Source organism: Electrophorus electricus, chromosome 23 (assembly GCF_041902795.1).
Source record: "Electrophorus electricus isolate QZ-2024a chromosome 23, ASM4190279v1, whole genome shotgun sequence".
In the NCBI taxonomy this organism is placed as follows: domain Eukaryota; kingdom Metazoa; phylum Chordata; class Actinopteri; order Gymnotiformes; family Gymnotidae; genus Electrophorus; species Electrophorus electricus.
Window position 1 is genome coordinate 8,780,925 of NC_137519.1, and position 19,748 is coordinate 8,800,672.

The 19,748-nt window shown below is 42.5% G+C and overlaps 2 protein-coding genes across 3 annotated transcripts; both read left to right on the forward strand.

Annotated features, from left to right (window-relative positions):
- znf280d (zinc finger protein 280D) lies at nt 1–14,125 on the forward strand. Its single transcript, XM_081706411.1, has 20 exons — nt 1–108; nt 1,023–1,184; nt 1,393–1,646; nt 3,244–3,343; nt 4,699–4,956; nt 5,102–5,176; nt 5,276–5,358; nt 5,498–5,748; nt 7,827–7,984; nt 8,271–8,371; nt 8,455–8,601; nt 9,526–9,660; nt 10,307–10,509; nt 10,629–10,766; nt 10,898–10,960; nt 11,216–11,334; nt 11,467–11,488; nt 12,653–12,677; nt 12,796–12,836; nt 12,927–14,125. Exons 2-20 carry the CDS (start codon nt 1,031–1,033, stop codon nt 13,447–13,449), a joined length of 2,850 nt encoding a protein of 949 aa, XP_081562537.1. The 5' UTR covers nt 1–108; nt 1,023–1,030; the 3' UTR covers nt 13,450–14,125.
- A 1,034-nt stretch (nt 14,126–15,159) lies between these two features.
- On the forward strand, nt 15,160–19,727 carry mtfmt (mitochondrial methionyl-tRNA formyltransferase). Of its 2 annotated transcripts, XM_081705943.1 has the most exons (10): nt 15,160–15,238; nt 15,568–15,667; nt 16,752–16,952; nt 17,856–17,978; nt 18,142–18,244; nt 18,327–18,402; nt 18,516–18,607; nt 18,720–18,798; nt 19,153–19,226; nt 19,340–19,727. In XM_081705943.1, the coding sequence occupies exons 1-10, from the start codon at nt 15,190–15,192 to the stop codon at nt 19,526–19,528; spliced, it is 1,086 nt and encodes a 361-aa protein (XP_081562069.1). In that variant the 5' UTR covers nt 15,160–15,189; the 3' UTR covers nt 19,529–19,727. The 2 variants fall into 2 exon arrangements, with proteins under 2 accessions (XP_081562069.1, XP_026863122.2); XM_027007321.3 differs by having other exon boundaries at nt 15,182–15,667.
- Nucleotides 19,728–19,748: the final 21 nt, after the last annotated feature.

Consider the following 19,748-nt stretch of genomic DNA (forward strand, 5'->3'; position numbering starts at 1 on the left):
ACACCCCCTCGAATTTCCCATCAGCCACTGCAGCTAGTCAATGCTAGTGTGTTTTCCTTAAACCGCCTCCGATGTGACTTGTAAATAAATACTCAAACAGTTTGAAAGGTAGGAGCTAGTGTGATTATTTAAATAGTTACTTTGGTTTTCCAGATTTATCGTAGGTTTGCGTGTATTTTTAGTCTTTGTTAGCTACACAGAAAAACTAGGTGAGTTTAACAAGCTGAGTTAGCTATGTAGCTAGCTAACTGTGTTAGCTATATAGGTAGCCAGCTAGTTAGCCGGCTAGCTGTCTGGCTATCTTTAGGTTCCTGATGCCAGATAAATATCCAGCACTTTAAATGATCTACGAATGCGATGTTTATTTTGTACAGATGTGGATCACATAATTATGCGCATAGAGTGGTTTGCCAAAACAGCATAGCTAGCTGGCTAGATAACTAACTAACCAGATAGTCTATTTTTGGCTAGCTAGCTATGTAGCTAGATATAGCAATTTAGCCCGTTAGCTGCCTGGTTTGTTCGTAAAATATGGGCGGTGAAGTCGTGTGTCTGCTAATAATTTTGTTAGCCAGTCTGTATCGCCACCATAAACTGTTATCGAGAATCTCTGATATATGTTAGATTTGCTTAACCAGGGCCTTATACAACTCACACCGGTGCAGTTGCTGACTGACACGCAACAGCTTTCTATCGATTCAATAAAAATTGTCCTCTCTGTTTCTTGTGGTTCTTATCCAGAATTTTGTCAGATATCAATGTTTGATCTCATTTAGACCTAACCGCCCATTTGTGTTTAAAAAAAGTCATCCATGATCTGTTACAACACGAATCACTGCTCTTAAACGGTACAGATAAGTCTGCTTCTGTCCTCACTCTGGACATACTTGCTGCACCCGCTAGCTTCCTTTGTAAACCACTCCCTTGTTACTTGAGCTATCACTGGTTGCTACATGAGGTGAAGTTTGGCAACCTTTACAAATCAAAGCTCTGGACTACTGTCTTTATTGTTTATGTTGCAGGTCCCACAATGTCTGAGCTATTTATGGAGTGTGAGGAGGAGGAGTTGGAGCCATGGCAAAGGGCAATACCAGAAATCAGTTTGATTGACGATGATGATGACGATGAACCTATCTTTGTGGGAGAAATCTGCAGCTCAAAGCCCATATCGAACAACAGACCCAGTATGGACATTGGCATGATGTTCTTATTGAAAACAAATGCAGTAGGCTAAGATTAACTAAATATCAGATTAAAATTCCCACTGGAATAGGCCACATTTATATGCATTTATTTATTTATTGTAATGGTGTAGTGATACCATTTGTATAAATTAATAAAACATCTCAAATATCTGTACAGTAATGTCATCTTATTTTCATTCTGGTTCAGTTGTCAGCAGCCAGCGTCATCAGCCGAGTGCCATATACCAGCGGGGCCCTTCGCTGACCTCCACTCAGAAGACCAGCCAGCCTCTGGTGAACTCTGCCAAACACCCGGCAGCCCCTCACCTGGCAGTCAGGGCCCCAGCACAGTCGGCAGGGGGCTCCGTCCTCATCCCTGTCAGCTCCCCTTCAGCTCCACAGCAGGCGGCACCCAGGACCATAAACCCCATCTCCCCTCAGCCCATCATCATCAACAACCAGGTGCCAACTCATCCGTCTCCAATGTTTAGCCCTCCATGTTTAGGTTTCTGTTCTTTCATTGCAGCTGATGGCCATTTGGATTTTATAATGCTTATAAGTTTTATTTTAAAGTCTTTAATTTTTCTGTAGTTCAAGAATTACTTATGAAAGTAGTATTTCTCTTAGCACACTGTATAATTTATTTGTTAATCCCTCACTTGATTGTTAACTACCATTAATAACATTTAGAGCCCAAATTAAATATCAATGCTTTGGGATTTTTAGATTTTTTCATGACATATTGCTAATGTAAGTACGTTCAGATTTGATATGCTGGCTCTGAACAGATGCCCATGCAGTGTCATGCTTGGAGATAAGTGTTGGATGCTCAGCTATGTCAAAGTGACTTAACAGAAGGCTTTATATAGCATTACATATGACCAGGGAGCACATGTCCAGTTGTACCATAGTGAACTCTTGACAATGAAGGGTTCAGGAACACTGGTGCTTTCATATTGTGTTCAGCTGCGGTACTCCAACATGGTTGTTTGCACCTACTCTAGACCCTTTGCTTCATCAGCTCTGCTTTTGCAATGAAATTGCCACCAACAGGTCAGCCACATGTAGTCAAGGAGTGTGCTGTTGCATACCACGGCTTGTTAAATAGAGAGGGAATCAAGGAGTAAAGGTGATGATGGTGAGATGAAGTAAGAAAAATTCTGGTGCCATTCCTCGAATCACTCAGTCCCAAAACTCCACTAAAGAAACAGCTATGACAGCTGTTGAGAGAAGGAAGGACAGTTAATCTGAAGCACCAAATATAGAGTTTGAGAAGTATCCCAGGTTGCTTTGCATCTGCTGACATGAGGAAGATGCTGACAAATCAAGAATTAACACTTCGATGTTATATAAGTTTTTTTTGGGGTGTGGGGGGTGTGTGTGGGTGGTGGTGGTTATTTTTATCTGACTCAGAAACCAGAGAGACAGGCCTTGTGTTTGCATCTGGAGAGTTGTCTCTTGTTTGAGAGGAGTGTACCCTTGGCAAAAATTCACATTTAGCTATTTTGATTTTGTCTTATTTACCACAATTACTGTTGCATGCTTTGTCAAAAGTCCAAAGTAAAGTATGTGTATTTAAAAGTGGAAGGCATTCACATTTTCAACTGGTGCGTTTTAACTTTCAGTTCTCAATTTCCTTACCAGAGCTCATGTTTGAAACACCCATTGTTCTAATCTTTCTAAAATAGACAGCCAAACCTTAATCCCACTATGCTAACATCCTTAGTGTGCTACAACAATGGTTTACACATTCTTATTCTTTAACAACAACAACAACAAAGAAAAAAAATGCACAATTTCATGTTGTTATTCGGTGTGCTTTTGTTGTTTTAGATTGCTCTGTTTTAACCCCAGCATACTTAGAACATCTTTGAGAGTTTAACACACAATCTATAAACAAAATGTGCAGCTGGGCTGTAGAGGTTTGAAGTTTGACTTTGTGTCTTTGTGTCCTCCCTGATTGCTAGGTGGGAACAGCAGTCACATGAAATGAGCACTTCATGACTTGTGTTCTAGTTGGCATGTTGTTGAACCGCCGCGTCTTGTGTGTTTTTTTCAGGGTTATATTGTGTCCTCACCACAGAACCTCCACAATAACTCATTCATCACCTCCCTTGGCTCCCAGTATCCACCAGGCACATCGTTCGCTGTTCTCCAAGGTATGTAACATGTCAGGATCTGAAGTGACATGGTAATTTGCTTTGTTGGTGTTTAAAAAAAACAAAAAAACAACTGATGTAATATCCATCAAATTTGCACACAGTTACGTTTAGGCTGTGCAAACAATATGCTAGTGGTTGAAGAAACCCAAGATCCAGTAGATTTACCATTGCTGCTGTTATAAGAACACCTCATAACTCCATTTTTGTACACCGTTTTCTGTACACCATTTTAAAATATCAGCAGCACTTTACATTGCAGGAGTGTTTCATAATGAGTGGACCGGTAGAAATGGTGCAAAGCTACTTGAAATAAATGTCTCCACTATCAGATGTTGAGATTTTCTTTCTCCTTTGAAGTTCTTTTTATGAGATTAAAGATTTTCTTATAAGAGCAATGTTGTAATATTGTTTTAGCTGGATGATTGTATTAGCAAGGTTTGTGGTTGCTCACCATAAATGAGCAATAAAAGAGATATTGGTTGAAGCCTTTTGTACTGAACGGTACCAATGATATTCTCAACATTGGAAATGACATTCCATCGCTCCTAAAGCTTATCATTTGTTATCAGTTAACAGCTACCTCAGAGCGGAGAACACAGGAATCTCATGACCACTGGCTTAGTTAACATTCTGGGGATGAGCTACGTATTTTGTGGGCCAGACGCTGCTTGCTGTCTGCACCTGTTTCCCCATAACTTTGCTCCTTCCACTGAGCATGCACAAAGTGACCTGAGCCGCTTAGCACAGTCATGGCAGCCGTGCTTGTGCAGAGCAGTGGAACTGCTCCCTTGTGTAATTTGACAAGTGAGTCGTGTGTGTTCTGTTCTTCATTATCTGTGCATCAAATCTGCGCCAATCTGATGAAAGAAGGCCCTGGCTCTGGCCCTTGCCTGCGGTCAGAGGAAATGGACCGAGTCATTCTGAAATATCAGGGAACCTTATAGTGGGCCCAGACTTTTCCTGTTGCTCTGTCATACTCTGAGACCAGAATCTGAGATTAGACGTATTGTCATTCTAACTGTGAAGCAAGTGGCTCTGTTAAACAAATGTTTAAATTTGTTTTGCCTGTTTTGTTCGCTCTGAATAATTTAAGGCAGTGTGTAATGCAAAGCTGCCCAGCTCTGGTACTGGAAAGTTGCCACCCTGAGTGTAGCTGCAGCCCTAATCTAACACACATGATTGAGTTAATCAAGACCTTCAGTAGCATCTGAATATTAGAGCCATGTGTTTTAGAGCCATGCTCTGCAGGGCGGTGGCTCTCTAGGACTAGGGTTAGGCAGCCTTACTTTAATAAGTTGAAGCCTAACTAACCCCAGCCTGCCTCTCTGTCCATCATAACCGATGCTGAGCAGCTGGTCAGCAGATTGGGCAGCAGGTCGCCGCCCAGCCCAAGCCGTTGCCGGGCGTTGTCCACAGGCCCCAGGTGCAGCTCATCCAGAACAACGTGGTGACCCTGTCCAACGTGCAGGGCCCTGCCGACATCTCGGTCCAGCCCCGCACCGCACACAACCCACAAGGGGTCCAGCTCAGCCAGCAGAGCAAGCACAATGTGGGCCCCATGGGCCCCTCCAAACAGATGACACCTACTCTGCAGGCTGTGAACAACAGGGGTGGGTGGGTGGGCACGCACACGTGCCAGAGCACTTGCTCATGTGTGTATGATAAATTTATAACATGGTTTGTGCTAAAGTTAGTCATTTATATTTGTCTCCCTCCCTGTCCCCCAACTCCCATCATTTTGTCTGGTCCCTGCAGATAACGGCAAAATGAAACGAACCGCTCTGCCTGACTCAAATAACAGCACCAATAAAAGAACCAAAATCGACACAGGTAGCTTCAGTGTTCAGCCACTGTGTAGTGAAATCTTGATTGTACAATGTGCTGTAAACTGACTGGTTTCACTGACCGAGAGATTTGTGCTCACTCCAGAGAACGAAACGCCCCTGAGTAGGAAGTGTCCAAAATGTCACGTTCATTTCAACTTGATGGAGCCGTTAAAAAGTCACATGAGGGTAAGCTTGCTTCAGTCGTTCAATGTGTTTCATAACTTGCCGTTTACAATTCATCACGTGAAACTTCTTCCCGACTGTGAGCGGTCGGAAGTCTTTTCCCGGTCCTTGCTTCTGACCTTTCCCTTCCCGTCTATCCCAGTCCTGCTGTCCTTATTTGCTGGAGACCATCTTCCCGTCCACCTCAAAGCCGGACCGTGCTGGGGCGGCGGCGGTAGCGACGGCGACCACGCCAGCCCGCATGTACGACGTGGAGCGAGGCAAGCTCATCATGCTCGTGTCCGACTTCTACTACGGCAAGTGTGAGGGGGACGCGTCGGTCACCCGCGAGCAGAAGTCCAACACTACGTTCAAGTGCAATAGTTGTCTGAAAACACTAAAGAACAATATCAGGTACTGCTAGTCCCCACCTATTGGGCCTGTGATTGGGCAGCGTTGTGTGTTGCTTCGCCTCTTGCAGGTTCGAGAAGAGGAAGCATATTTGTTTAACGCAACTGTAGAAACATGACCAAATACATAGGGTTAAAGCTTTCCCTGGCATTTATACCTCATTTTACCATGTTTGTGCATTTAATACGGGTACTGGAAAATCAAGCTTGTTCTCTACAACTCTTTGGTTTTTCCCAGTCAGTCACTATTTGTTAGGGTACATAGCATCTGCTTTAACTGGAAAGCTTCAGCCTGGATTTGAATGTCTGGTGAAGCATAGGTTCAGTTGAAAATCAAGTCTGTAGTGCTGTGTGAGAACTGGGCAAGGTGTACATCATCCACTCTCTTTCTGTGGAGAGCCTTTAGCATCAGGAGCTGAAAGTGACATCGGGGAGCGCAAACAACGCAGCCAGACTGGAGGGAGGGAGGAAAAGAAGGTGAAGAAAGAGAGACAGTGATGGAGAGGAAGAGGGGGAATCCAGCTCCACCCCCCCCCCCCCCACCCCACCCCCGGGTCCTGGGATGAATAATGGCAGGCGGTTTGGCTGGTGCAGGACGTGCTGGTGTGATTAAATGACTCCGCTCTGGCACGGCGTGAGAAAAGCCTCGCTAAGCTCGTTTTAATGGGGAGACATGTTTGCGGCGAGCCCCGAGTTCTGGCAGCCGGGGTCACAGCTCGCCTGGCTAACAATTCCTATTAGGCAAGCTGAGGTAGCACATCGCCAACACCTGAAAAATAGGGCACCAAGCACCAGGGCAGGATGGCATGCAGAGGGAGAGGGGGCCAAAGGAGCGGCCTGTCATTAGAAAGACCAAAAAAGAACCTTAGCGTAATTGCCGGCATTATAATGGCTATTATGCATGCTTAGAAAGTGAGGTGTAGGGAGAATGATTGGTAATTTATCTTTGGAAAACCTTTGGGAGCTGCAGTGCTGCTTTGACACGCATTGAGGCCATGCGCTGTTCCCCCCCCCCCCCCTTTCATGAATATTGGAGTTCATATATTTGGTTTGTTATGTTTAACAGTGTACGACCTTTATTCCCAGATGGCTGTGGAGGTTAGCCGGTTCCTGCAGTTGGCTCTATTTGTGGTGCATTTGTTCTGGCGGACAAGTTTGATTTATAGAGGATTAAGGCTAGTGTCTTAATACATCTAAATGGCCTGTTGTCTTATCCAGAAAATGTGACCTGTTTTGTGAAATAGGGCAGGTTTGGTTTCAACATGTGAAATTCTTGAATTTGCCATTCTCAGAGGGTGCCATGTGTCTATTTTGAGTGAGTCTTTGAGGGGGAAGAGAGAGACTGTGTTTTCAAAATTAGATGCTTTAGTAGTGGTTTACCTGCATGAATGACGCTCATCTGCATAACATACTCTTCCGCTCGCATCAAAGCCTTTCCTCTGTGGTTTAGCGTGCCGCTGTGCATGGCATTCCCTGCACGCCCCGCTCAGCCCCCGGCCCTGCGCGCACCACGCACCTGTGGATGCTGGCGTTTACCTCACATTAATGTCACAGGTTCCAGGTGTCCCTGATGGTGTCACTCTTCTGGGGTCTCTCCATCTGTTCTCTTCCTCTCAATCTTTCATTCTGTTCATCACTTTCTTTCTCTCTCTCTCTATTTTTCCTTGTGTCTTACAATGTCTGTTGCTGTTCATCTTTTTCTATATCTTTTCCTCCCTCCCCCCCTTTTCTCTCTGTAGTTGAGTCAAGACGACTTTATTGGCATGACTGTATGTAGTACAGTATTGACAAAGCACTGGAAATGCTGTTTGAAAACATTTCACTATATTTTAGTATATATTATATTCCTCAGGTATAGTAATAGCAATTATAATAAAAATGATTCCAAAAGTAGTAGTAGTAATAATACTAAATACTAATAATAATAATTATTATTATTATTATGCTTATAATGATCGTAATAACAGTTATTACAGTAGTGTTATGAATTATAATAGTAGTGGGTAAACATCAGTAACAATATTAATGGCACCTAACAAGCCATTAAGTCTCTCTGTATTTCTCTGTCTCGTTCTGTCTCAGGTTCATGAATCACATGAAGCATCACTTGGAGTTGGAGAAGCAGAACAGCGAGAGTTGGGAGAGTCACACCACATGTCAGCACTGCTACCGCCAGTACTCCACTCCCTTCCAGCTGCAGTGCCACATAGAGAGCGCCCACAGCCCCTACGAGTCCACCAGTATGCTAGCGCAGTTTCCACACAACCACCACCACCTTTCAGCAACATCTCCACTCCTCTGCAAGCTACTGCAATGTTTCTAGAATGCTCTGGGAGTCTCCTAGCTGATTAGAACTCTGGCTCCATATTTACCAATATACACCCTGCAATTAGGTCCATGGACAACTGTCCAGGGCATTTATGCTTGAACTGAGACTGCTGCCAGATGAGGAGGGGTAATATGATATGGTTTTTACATGTGTGTGTGCGCGCGCGCGCGCCTCTGTTTTCCTTTTGTGTCTTCCAGCTAATTGTAAGATTTGTGAGTTGGCCTTTGAGACGGAGCAGGTCCTCCTGGAGCACATGAAGGACAATCACAAACCCGGAGAGATGCCATATGGCTGCCAGGTAACGCCCACTTTGCCCCGCCCTTCGTCAAGTTGCATTACAGCCTCGTCCCCACGTTACCCCGCTTCTCTCTCCCCGCACAGGTTTGCAACTACAGGTCGTCATTCTTCTCCGATGTGGAGAACCATTTCCGCACGGTCCATGAGAACACTAAAGACCTCCTGTGCCCCTTCTGCCTTAAAGTCCTGCGCAGTGCACACATGTACATGCAACACTACATGAAACATCAGGTGAGGGCCTTCCTGCCAGTCGAGTTTTGAGAAAGCCTTTTGGGAGGGGGGAGACAGACACATAACTGTCTGAGAGAACTGACTTGTTTGATTCTCTGCAGCTGACACACAGCACTTTTGAAGTGGCTGAAGGGCGACTGAACTCAACATCAGCAACATGGCTAATAACTAGTTTTGGCTATTTGGAGCCTTTTCGTTACTGATCTTATGGAGGATTTATTCACTGTTAACTACATTATAATCTTAGGATGATGCATTTCTTTAACAAACATTCTTCACTTAACCAGATTTATTGAAACACATTTATTGTTTGCATTCTGTTGGGTTATGGTTACATGTATGTTTGCTGGACTTGTGGACCCATTGATGCTTAAGACCTTGGAAGTGAGGGTCAGCCGTAAGAGGGCTCGGAACCTGAAGAGCCCTCATCTGTCTCTCTGTCTCTGGATTTGGGGGCGTGAGGCTACGTGGCCCTGAAGTCAGCAAAATGTGGAAGCCACTTGCGAGTTGCCCTGTTGGCTCTCTCTCTCTCCAAGCTTGGATTGATTTGGTTGTCTGTCGAACACCTTGGTGCAATACATAACAGTCTGACAGCGGAGGCTGACTCTCTTTGCCAGCCTTAAGGGGCTCTCCCCGGCAACAGGAAACCAGACCAACCAGGAGCCACTTCAGCCCCAGACCCCCACCCCAAAACCAGGGGGGGTGGAGGTGGAATCTAGCCCTCAGATCTGGCTAGAAACAAGAATAACAACAGTGAATGTTGTAATCTGGGTCAGAGGCATGATCGGCAGGTTAACTAGCTAATTTACATCTGTATGTTTAAGACGAAGAACACAGGCTCTGATTTCATATTACTTATGTACCAATAAATTGTGTTTGTGTGCGTTTGTTTATACATATACGTTTCTGTTTCGTTTTTGATAGAAAAAGGGAATTCAGCGCTGTGGAAAGTGTCGATTGAATTTTCTCACCTACAAGGAAAAGGTGGAACACAAAACACTATACCATCGAACTTTTAAGAAACCGAGAAGCCTCGAAGGACTGCCTCCAGGAACTAAGGTATGATGGCCCACTTCAGCGTTTAGTCACAAACAGTGAACGTTCTTGTGCTGAATTCTGTTAAGCACTTTCTCTTTAACAAGGGAAAGGATCAGGAGTGTTTAATTACTAGGCCAAACTCTTGAAGGAATTGTTCTGCATTAAAAAATGAGTTCACACAGGGTTTTCTTTGCCCCAAATATAGTCAGCCAAGACCCATTTGGTCATCACTCACTTTGCACAATGCCTTCTGGTGGATATAAGATTCCTTTGCATGATAGATATGTGAGTCTTGTAGCTTCAGTATAAAACTAAAGAAGAAAAATTTGGACACCAAACATGTACTAAATTTGAAGTGGAAAACTGTACATTTAGTTTTTCGTTGATCTAGCAGCTAGCAAAAAAACCCTCTAAATAAAAAGTCAAAACAACATTAAAGCCTTTATCTTATTAGGATGGGATACATACAAATGTAAACATTGGTATTATCAAAATATTTAAAGGGTATTATAATCATACACTTTGAATTGATAAAGATCATCTTATAGTTGCAATTCTCTGGGTCTTTAACTGAGGAATTGCATGTTAATCATAAAGGTGTTTGATTGCTGCGCTGCTTCATCTTGCTTGTGGGGGTTTGTTTGTTTGTTTGTTTTTTCTCCTCAAGGTGACAATTCGTGCCTCCCTTACTGGAGGGTCTGCCATGTCTCCCAACACCGCTAGCAAGTCATTTGTCAACCTCGTGCCCACAAGCCCCGAGACAACACGACCAGTGGCTCACAAGTCCAGCTCGAACGTGGGGAGGACAAAGATGAACCAGGCCAACAAGAGCCGCAATTCTACCCACAACAGTGAGCTCAAAGGCTTGAAGTGAGTACCCTCTTGTCAGACTTACTGACGGAGCTTTTTATTTACAGATTTTAGACTTTTAGGTTTTTTTTAGGAATGTTTTCGATGTGCATGTGAAGTTTCCGCTTGTTTATCCACAGGCTTTCTGGAGTGCACAAATGTACTGAGTGTCTTCATGAAGTCACTGACCCCTATGTTCATTATCCCCTGGCACTGAAATGTTCTATATGCAAGTATCGGACGAGCTGTCAGAAGTCTTTCGGGCAGCACATGGTGAGGTAAAGACGGGTCACGTATGAACTTGTGAGCAGAGTTCCAAGTGAGAAGGTTAAAAAAATTAAGACAAACCAAAATGGTTCTGGCAAACTGCCACATGTCACAATACTTGTATGTCTGTTGACCCATCAAGGTTCCATAGCAGTTCCTCCAAACTGCGACTGAGCAAGGTGAAGAAACCTCTGCGTGGTGTGCGGTGGGTTTTAAATTCTCTTCCCTCCATCAAGCTCAGCTTTCATACCTTCCTGGTTAAACCTTTATGTTGGCTTTATGTTGCCTAATCAATGGCTTGTGGTCACTGTTTCCCAGTTGGGAACACTTGCTAAATAAATTGTTAAACACTTGTTAAACTCTTTTCAGCCCCTGTTGAATCACTTTTACTATTTAGATACCTTTTGATGTGTCATGAACGTGTTTGCATCTGATATGATGTGATCTTGGGGGGTTATAGGAGTCTGACCCTCGTTTGTCTAAACTGCGACTTCCTGGCTGGTGCCTCTGACGCGGACCGCATGTGCGAGCACCTGCTCAGCCGGCCCAACCACACCTGCCAGATCATTTTAGAGACAGGTACCCCCTGCACTGGTTCAACCAGCCCTCTTCATACTATACTCTCAGCTTGTCTGTCACAACCACACTCAACATGTCCTCCCCATCTCTCTCTCTCTCTCTCTCACATTCACTCTCTCCCCACACTGGCAGATGTGGAGTCGTCGACGGTTAGGTAAGCTGTTTTGATGATCGCTCGCATTGCCATGACGGCGCTGTTACATGTAGCATGTGACTGCTAACACTGTCCTTACATTCTGAAGGACTTAAGAGCGGACCATGTAGAGCTCTGAGGAAGCTAGAGCCACAGGGAGCAGGGTACCCACTAAGCTGCTAACCTTTTTACCTTCCCTGATTTATTTATTGTAAATGCGTTGCTCCTTATTGTCGCTTTGTGTTTGCAAGGAGCTGGTTTACATTTGAGGATTGCCTGTTTGATGTCCAGACTCTCCCTGGAACTGTGTGATGTATTGGGAGGCAGTGACACCAGGACTGGTGCTTTTGTTAAACGTAGAGGGCAGAGATGTAAAGAGAAGAGGGTAAAAATAGATGGGGTGTCTCACCTTCACTGATTTAGACAAATCACTTTTTGCGATAAAATACGTGAGTAAATTCCAACTCTCCGACCCACGAAATGTTTTAAAATATCACTCATTGTGAAAAATCATCGCTAATTTCATTAGTCTAATTTGTGTGCATGTTAAGTGCTTTGCAGAAGGCACTGTAAATTAGGGCTGTAGTTCTGGCCTTAATTAAAGCAGAGAAACACATTGTAATTAATGTGTACCAGAGAGAGAGGGGTCTTCAAGAGTCACTGTAAAGTATTACAAGAGGGGGGTGTAAGAAATCATGCACTGCTTCTCCTTCTGTCCTGATTGGTTCGAAGTTCCTCAAGAGACTGCCAGGAATGCACATGAGAGCTATTGTTCTGTGATTCAAATTTCTAAAATAAGTTTTCTTTTCTGGGTTTTCTAAATTTGGTGATTCTCTTAATGAGAGTGTGATGTGTTTACATTAAGTAGATGGGATTTTGTTTACATTAAGTAGACAGGATTTGCACAATCTTAGCTTTTAATGTTTTTAGGTTGTGAAAGAAATTTGGTTGATCTTCCTAAATGTCTTCCAAAAAATGACAAGAGGAAATACCAAAGGACACTTGAAAGTCGAGACAGGCTGATGGAAGCTGTAGAAGCAGCTGTCAGTTGCTTCCACTGTTAGAGCTGGAATAGCACTTCCTCTGAAGAAGGGACTTGATAATATGGTAGCAGGTTTTTGGGGGGGCGGGGGGCACCCTCAAAGGACTTTCTGATTTTGTATTGTTTTCCTTCTCTTCAATTAGCTGTACCCTCACTGACTCTGCTAAGGTGAGTAAACATGCCAACTCCTTCCCTTTATTACCCCAACACATTTGCTTGTTTCAAAGTAGTCCTGACACTTTTTTCTCTGCACTTTTTCTCTAAATTCTCTATCTTTCTCCAATAGGTCGAGACCCAAAGTCCTACAGAGGTGGTCTGCTCGGACCGGTAAGGTCATTCCGTTCTCAGAATATGAATGTTATTCGTGCATTACTTCCACGATCTTTTGTTCACGTTCCTTTTTATCCTGTGATTTAGTTCGGTGGGAACCACAGATTTCTCCTCAGAAGTGTTCTCCCTGAAGTCCGAGCCAAGCGAGGTTGAATCGCTCAGCATCGTTAGCGTGTGGAGCGAAGGCCCCGCGGCACGCTCAGCCGACGACGCGTTAGAAAACGCGGAGGTGCCGATTCAGAGCCTCCAAGACCGCGAGGATGAAACAGAGACTGGGATTGCTGCACCCGTGGCAGAGGGCAGCCACGGGGGGAAAGTGTCCCAAAGCGTCTCGCCTGTCTCTTGTGAAGTGGCGGCCCCAAGCCCCTGCAGCCTCAGGGAGGACGAAGGGCAGGTCACGGCGGACGACTTCCTGAATAAAACTGACAGGACGGAGCGCGTGAGCGTGCATTCGCCCCTGGAACCTCTCACGCCTTCGAAGGACCTGGAACGCGATGCGGCGGAGCATGCACCGGGCACAAGCGAAGACGCTGCGCTGGACCGTGCGACGGACGTCGAGGGCGAGCCCTCAGTGCCCCATAACCCCCCAGAGCCTTCCGTGTCAGAGTAGGGCAGAATACGGATGCTCTGCTGTTACACAGTTCCACTTCTTTTTGAAAACAAAAACAAGGTGCATTAAACAGGCTGACTGTTGTTACTTAATGTAAGACTCAAGAGCCGGAGAGCGTTCGCCCACTTGAACTTTGTTTTCCGTGGGTTAATATGTCAAGATGTGTCAACATCTGGTTGTGATGAAATCTGAGCTTGACTGTGTTACTGTACTTCAATACAAAGTATTGCCTTCCCTCAAGAATGATCTGTTTCAGAAGGAAACAGAAGGACTGGGAAATTTTTGGAATCATCTAACGTAAACCTTTTTGCTTGCCCTATTTATCCCAGTTATGTTTTGGACATTTTAGTATCATTAACGTAGGAAAGTTGGCACAGAAATAACCGTAAAGAGTTAGCGTTTAGATGAGAATGTGGCTGATTGAGTGTATAGTATATTGCATTGTACATTGTACTTGACTGATAAAGAATTCCCCTCAAAAAGGACTCTTCTTGCTTTACTGTCGTTTTCAATTTAAGATATTCTTTTGTACACTTATTTCGAGTAGGGGCCCTTTTAAATGTAGGTTCTTTCAATGGTTTTTTGTTATAGGCATTATTCACGTGTGGACCGCTTAAATGGATTTTAGAGGTAAGGCTCCATATATAATGTCAAATAAACTTTAAGTAAAAATTGAGTTGACCATCTTCATTTTACATTATTTGAATTAATAACGTGAATGGTGTTGGTGCTTCATTAAATTTTGCTATCTGGCCTACACATTCATCTGTCAAGTTGTGGGGAGTAAGGCTGATCAGACTGACTCAATTGCACAAGCGAATTTGTTCCGGATACGATGTTACATTTGAAGATGAAGACTATATTTGAACATCAAGAAGTTAATTGCATTAGTATAAACCCTTACAGCTGCAATCGGCATTTCCAAATCAGTTCTACAATGTTTTGAAATTCCGACTAAAGCTTTAAAGTCTGACCACGAACATCACTACCCTTCTCTCGGAAATAATCAGAGTCCAAATTCAGTTACACAGCTAACGACCCGCTGAAGTTCAAGTCATGTACTTCTTGTGCCGTGGTTCTGTCCTATTGGTGTTCACTTCTGATTCCAGTTTTACGTCTAACTTCAGTATTTACCAACAATTTTGATAAGGGTGCGTGAAAACGCCACCTGTAGGCTACACCCATTTCACTATGCTATATCGTGAGATTTAACAAACGGAAAGGCGGTTTTTAATTTTTTTTTTTTTTTTTTTTCCTGTTCTGTGTTCCCGTTTCTGTTTAAATTTTGTATGAACAAGTTTATGTCCCATTTCAGATTTCTGTCAGTCCTGCAACGTTCAGCAGCAGCATGGGACGGTTTTCGTTTGTTTTAATAACGTGCGCCATCTTGTGTAATCTTTTGAAAGAGCACTCGCTGCCTTCAGGAAACCTACGGGTTCAAAGTCACAGAAATGTTATGTAGCTCTCTTTTTTCGGTGCTTAAAGTGATTTTAACGAACGTGATAATATTTATAAAATAAAGATATCGACCGATTACTGTTTCTTGACTGGGTTGATATCAAAGGAAGTTTAGCAGGGCTGAAGCTTTTAGGAAATATCTATGTGTTCAGTCCCTTCCACTTGTACTTCTGTGAACGTAAGAAGGAGACCGCAGGGGTTTGATTTTATTCTGATCCACACAGACACCTGCAGTCGGATATGTGGACACAGCGGCATTGCACACGTCACAGGAAGTGATGTATGCGGGAAGATGGCGACGCGCGCAGATTAGCTAAAACGCCCAACCCCGGTACATTCATGGTTTTAACAGAATAGGCTATATGGGTAGCTGTAATGTAAAAGTCGAATTCAATACACATAAAAAGCGATATGAAAAAGTAAGGACTGAAAATGTAGAATCTGATCTGGCTATCAGTGGTCGATGCGAGTATTTTAGTTAGCTAGGCTAACCGTGCTCGTGCACAGGCGGGCTCACAGGGACGTTTGTGAATAAACGGCTTTTAAGCATGTGGAATTTATTTTATTTAAATGCCATTGACCATGGTAGTTCATTACTACGAGGACTTTGTAGAAAACGTATTAAGTTTGCGACGTGCTCTAACATTAGTAAATCTTTAGTTACCCGAACACGCTGCTCCTCAAAACCACCCTGGAGAGTCCTGTTCTTTGGCAGTGACGATTTTGCAGTCGAATCACTGAAACAGCTTTATGCATCTCGGTAAGAAAGTATGCTGTTGTTTTTTTGTTGTTGTAAGTAGCCGATCCTTCATACTTTGCGTTTGCTTCGTTAATAATAATTTATATAGCGCTTTTCACAAACCCGATGACGCTTTAAGGGACGTATAATGAACAATAAAGATTATGGTTTTCAGTGAATGTTTAAAGACATAGAACATTTACGAAGAGATTGTGGCAGAGAATTACAAAGTTTAGGAGCAGTAGCACTGAAAGATCTGCAGCCATGGTTACAATTTGAGTTTGTGGTACAGTCAGAAGACCAGAGCTAGAGGAATTAAGGGTGCGAGAGTACAAATAAATGAGCTCGGTGAGATAGGCAGGAGCAAGACCACGAAGAGCTTTAAAGGTTAGAAGGATTTTATACTTAATTTGGGAGATAACAGTTTAGCCAGTACAGCTGTGGAAGGACAGGTGTGATCTGTGCAGTATGTTTGGTAAGGACTTCAGCTTCTGAGTTTTGGATGTACTGATAACAGTTGATAAATTTAGCAGAGAGACCATTAAAAAGAGAATTACAGTGATCAATGCGGGAAAAAATGAAGGTGTTTATCAGCATTCTTGCATTAATATTCCTGGGCATATGGAGAAGGTGTGCAATGTTGCACAGATTATAAAATGTAGTTTTGGTGAGTGAAGAGTCAACCAAGTCTACCAAGGTTTTTAATAATCTCATTCGACCTTCAGCATTAATAGTGTTGTTTGAGAAACAGGAAGGTAGTGATTTAAGCCCTAGTAGTAAAACATAAGTTTTACTGGTATTGAGTTTGAAGTTGTTATTGTGCATCAAGAGTTTTAGGTCTAAGATACAAGGGCAGAAGATGTGGGGGAAGCAGTGCTAATATAAATCTGAATGGCATCAACATAATGGTGAAATTTAAGGCTATGATTACAAATGATATGTCCTAGTGGAGAAATATCTAAAAGGAAAACAAGGGGTCCAAAGACAGATCCCTGAGGTACAGCTTGAACAACAGGTGCAATGGATGGTTTGTGTGTACCTATTGACATTGATTGTTGTCTATTAGTAAGCTATGACTGTGGTTTAATGTTTTTTCACTTTCTAGAGAAGACAGAGGTGATGCAGTAGTGGATTCGCTTGAGGTTGTCACATTGTCCAGTAATGTTCCTGTTCGAAAGTTTGCTGACCGGCACAAACTTCGAGCTCATGACTGGCCAAATGTGGACTTCAGTGGGTGCTTCGATGTTGGTGTGGTGGTTTCATTTGGCTGCCTGCTTCAAGAGAGCATTATCAACAAGTTTCCATAGTAAGGACTCATGTAAATTCAACAGGCAGACCTAAGGTCTCATATCTCGCATCATATTTCACCTTAATGGATAGTGAATAAAGTCTATAGAATAAAGCTGTTATAACTGCTAAATAAATAAATAAAATCAACTCAGAGTGCTTTAAGGGAATTGCAGACCATCATAATGTGAAGATTAGGTTTGGATATTTGCCCTATCTATATAATAAATATAAATGATGGCTAAACATGGTCTGTTTTGTAATTATGTATAATGCACTGGCTTTAACTGTTAGTTTATAGGCTGTGTCCTACAGTGTGCTTTTTGTGGTTAATATGTTTTGGCCAGCATATTTACCAGACCTGAAATGGCATCAGCCTCCACCAATATGTTTGGCTATTTCTAAACATCTTAGCAAAGTGGCTGCCACAAAATTTGTGCACCTATAAATCCATGGTAAGGGAGGACATTTCCAAAAAATAAGTTTGGACACTAGAGAATGTCAGCTGATTGGTTCAAAAACTGTTTAAGATTTGTTATCCTGCACTTAACTTCCCTTGGACTATGTAAGGCATGCAACATAAAGTTGCCATGGTGATGTAACTGGGTAAAAACTCATCAAGGGTTGTCAAACAGAAAATTCAGGCTTAGTTCAAGCTAAATTTAAAGTTAGTCGTATAAGCAAAAATCCTACTTTGTGAGGCAGACCCATACAAGAAAGCAATATGTCTTATGTAGCCTGATAACTGCTGTGTAAATTCTAGAAACCTCTATCATCTTGAACATGGACTTAGGAATTTACTTAGTACTGTTATCCAAGTAGCTGTAAGCCTGTTTTATGAAATACTCCCCTGATTTGGTTCCTGCATCTTTTGTTTACACAAATCAGTCCGTGATGTTAACAATTTTTTTTGCTGTTTCAGTGGAATCCTGAACGTACACCCTAGTCTTTTGCCGCGATGGCGAGGTCCAGCACCTGTTTTTCACACAGTCCTGCATGGTGACAAAATCACTGGAGTCACCATCATGCAGATTAGGCCCACGAGGTAGAGGCTAAGCTGCTCTTTTTGTGGATAGTTGCCCAAAAAGATGAATAAAATAATTTCTAGAATAGTGCAGGGCACAGCAGAGTTTATTTCTTTGCTTTGTAAGAAAAGTAACATTTTAATGTGGTGCCATCTTTATTTATTTACATTAATTTTGTTACAGATTCGATGTAGGTCCGATACTCTCTCGAGAGCTTTACCAGGTTCCTGAAAAGTGCACAGCTGATCAACTGGGAGCTTATTTGGCTGTTCTGGGAGCTGAGCTGGTATATGCTGCTTTTCTCTTGACATGAAACAATCAAAAAAATGTATCTAGATACTCCAAAAACCCTTTGCTATCTTCCACAGCTAATAGACACACTGAGAAATCTACCAGAGAGAATAGCAAATCGAAAGGAGCAGGCCAAAGAAGGTGCAACATTTGGTAAGGTCCCAGTCCTTCCTAAACACAACTCATTTATTTTTTGTAATGTGTTCCACAATTATGTACACATGTAGTCCTTCATATTAGAAGATATAACATTGGTTGTGCATCAGCTCCTAAAATTAGCACTTCCATGAGTTGGCTGGTTTGGGAAGAGCAGACTTGTGACCAGATCAGCCAGCTGTTTCGAGCTATAGGATTTCGGGTAAGGTTTACTGACTTTCTGAGGCTGGTAAATGAAACTATGGAGCATACTCTATTCTTTTTTTTTTTTTTTCATTAATAACAAATGTGTAACTTGATTTTGAAATGAACAGATTCCACTGAGAACCATTTGGATGGACAGGACAGTCAAACTTCAGGACTTTGTTGGTAAATGCAAAATGCCATTCACAGGTATGGTGTATTATATAAATGCATGTTGTTAGCTCTTTTCTGCACATTTTTTTGTTACCCCACCCATCAGTCCCATGCAGCTTTTGCACAAATGCTGACACCATACATGTGGCAGTATGTGATTAGTGCTGTTCTGAATACACAATGGCTAATTAAAATTATGACCCCCAGTTTATGTAGATCCCAAGCTAACATTTTCAGAGTTGTGGAGCTACAACTTTGTTTTGCATTTTCATTACACTTTACCCAAGGGAAATGTTGATTTGTCTAAAAAGTGTACTCATTAAGAGAAATGCAAATGCCAGAAGATATTTGCATTTAAGTGTGAAATTATTTCTTATTGTATTTTTGCAGAAAACTCATATGCTGTTGTCCCAGGGTCTATCCATTATGATAAAGAATCAAACACAATACTAGTCTGCTGCAAGGTAAGGCTTATATGCCATGTTCTTTACACCTTTGGCATCATTAAATATCATTGTTTTGTTTGTTGTTTATTTTGAAAGAAAAATTCTATTTTTGTGACCTGTTCCCTCTCCAGGATGGATGGGTCGGATTCAAAACCATAACGTTAAAGAAACGATTGTCAGCTGCTGATTTCTTTAATGGATATCTCCACCAGGATCGCCAGAAAAATTCAACCCAGAACAACTATCGGTTTCAGAGCTACAGACCTCATTTTGCCAAAGGACAGAATGCTAAACTACTGTCATTAAACAGCTGTGACTAAAGATGAGAAAATATTTACTATGCAATGATATTTTCACAGTGCTTAAATGTTTGTCTGTTTTAAGATAGACATATTTGCTGCTTTAATACTGTGCAACATTGGCTCAATGTAAACAGTCATATACATATCAGTGTGATTATTTTATTGACAGATTTCTTTTTAATGTAATGTGCCATCAGTGATTATTGTAACATCCTAACGCTGGCTTCGAGGTTTTCTT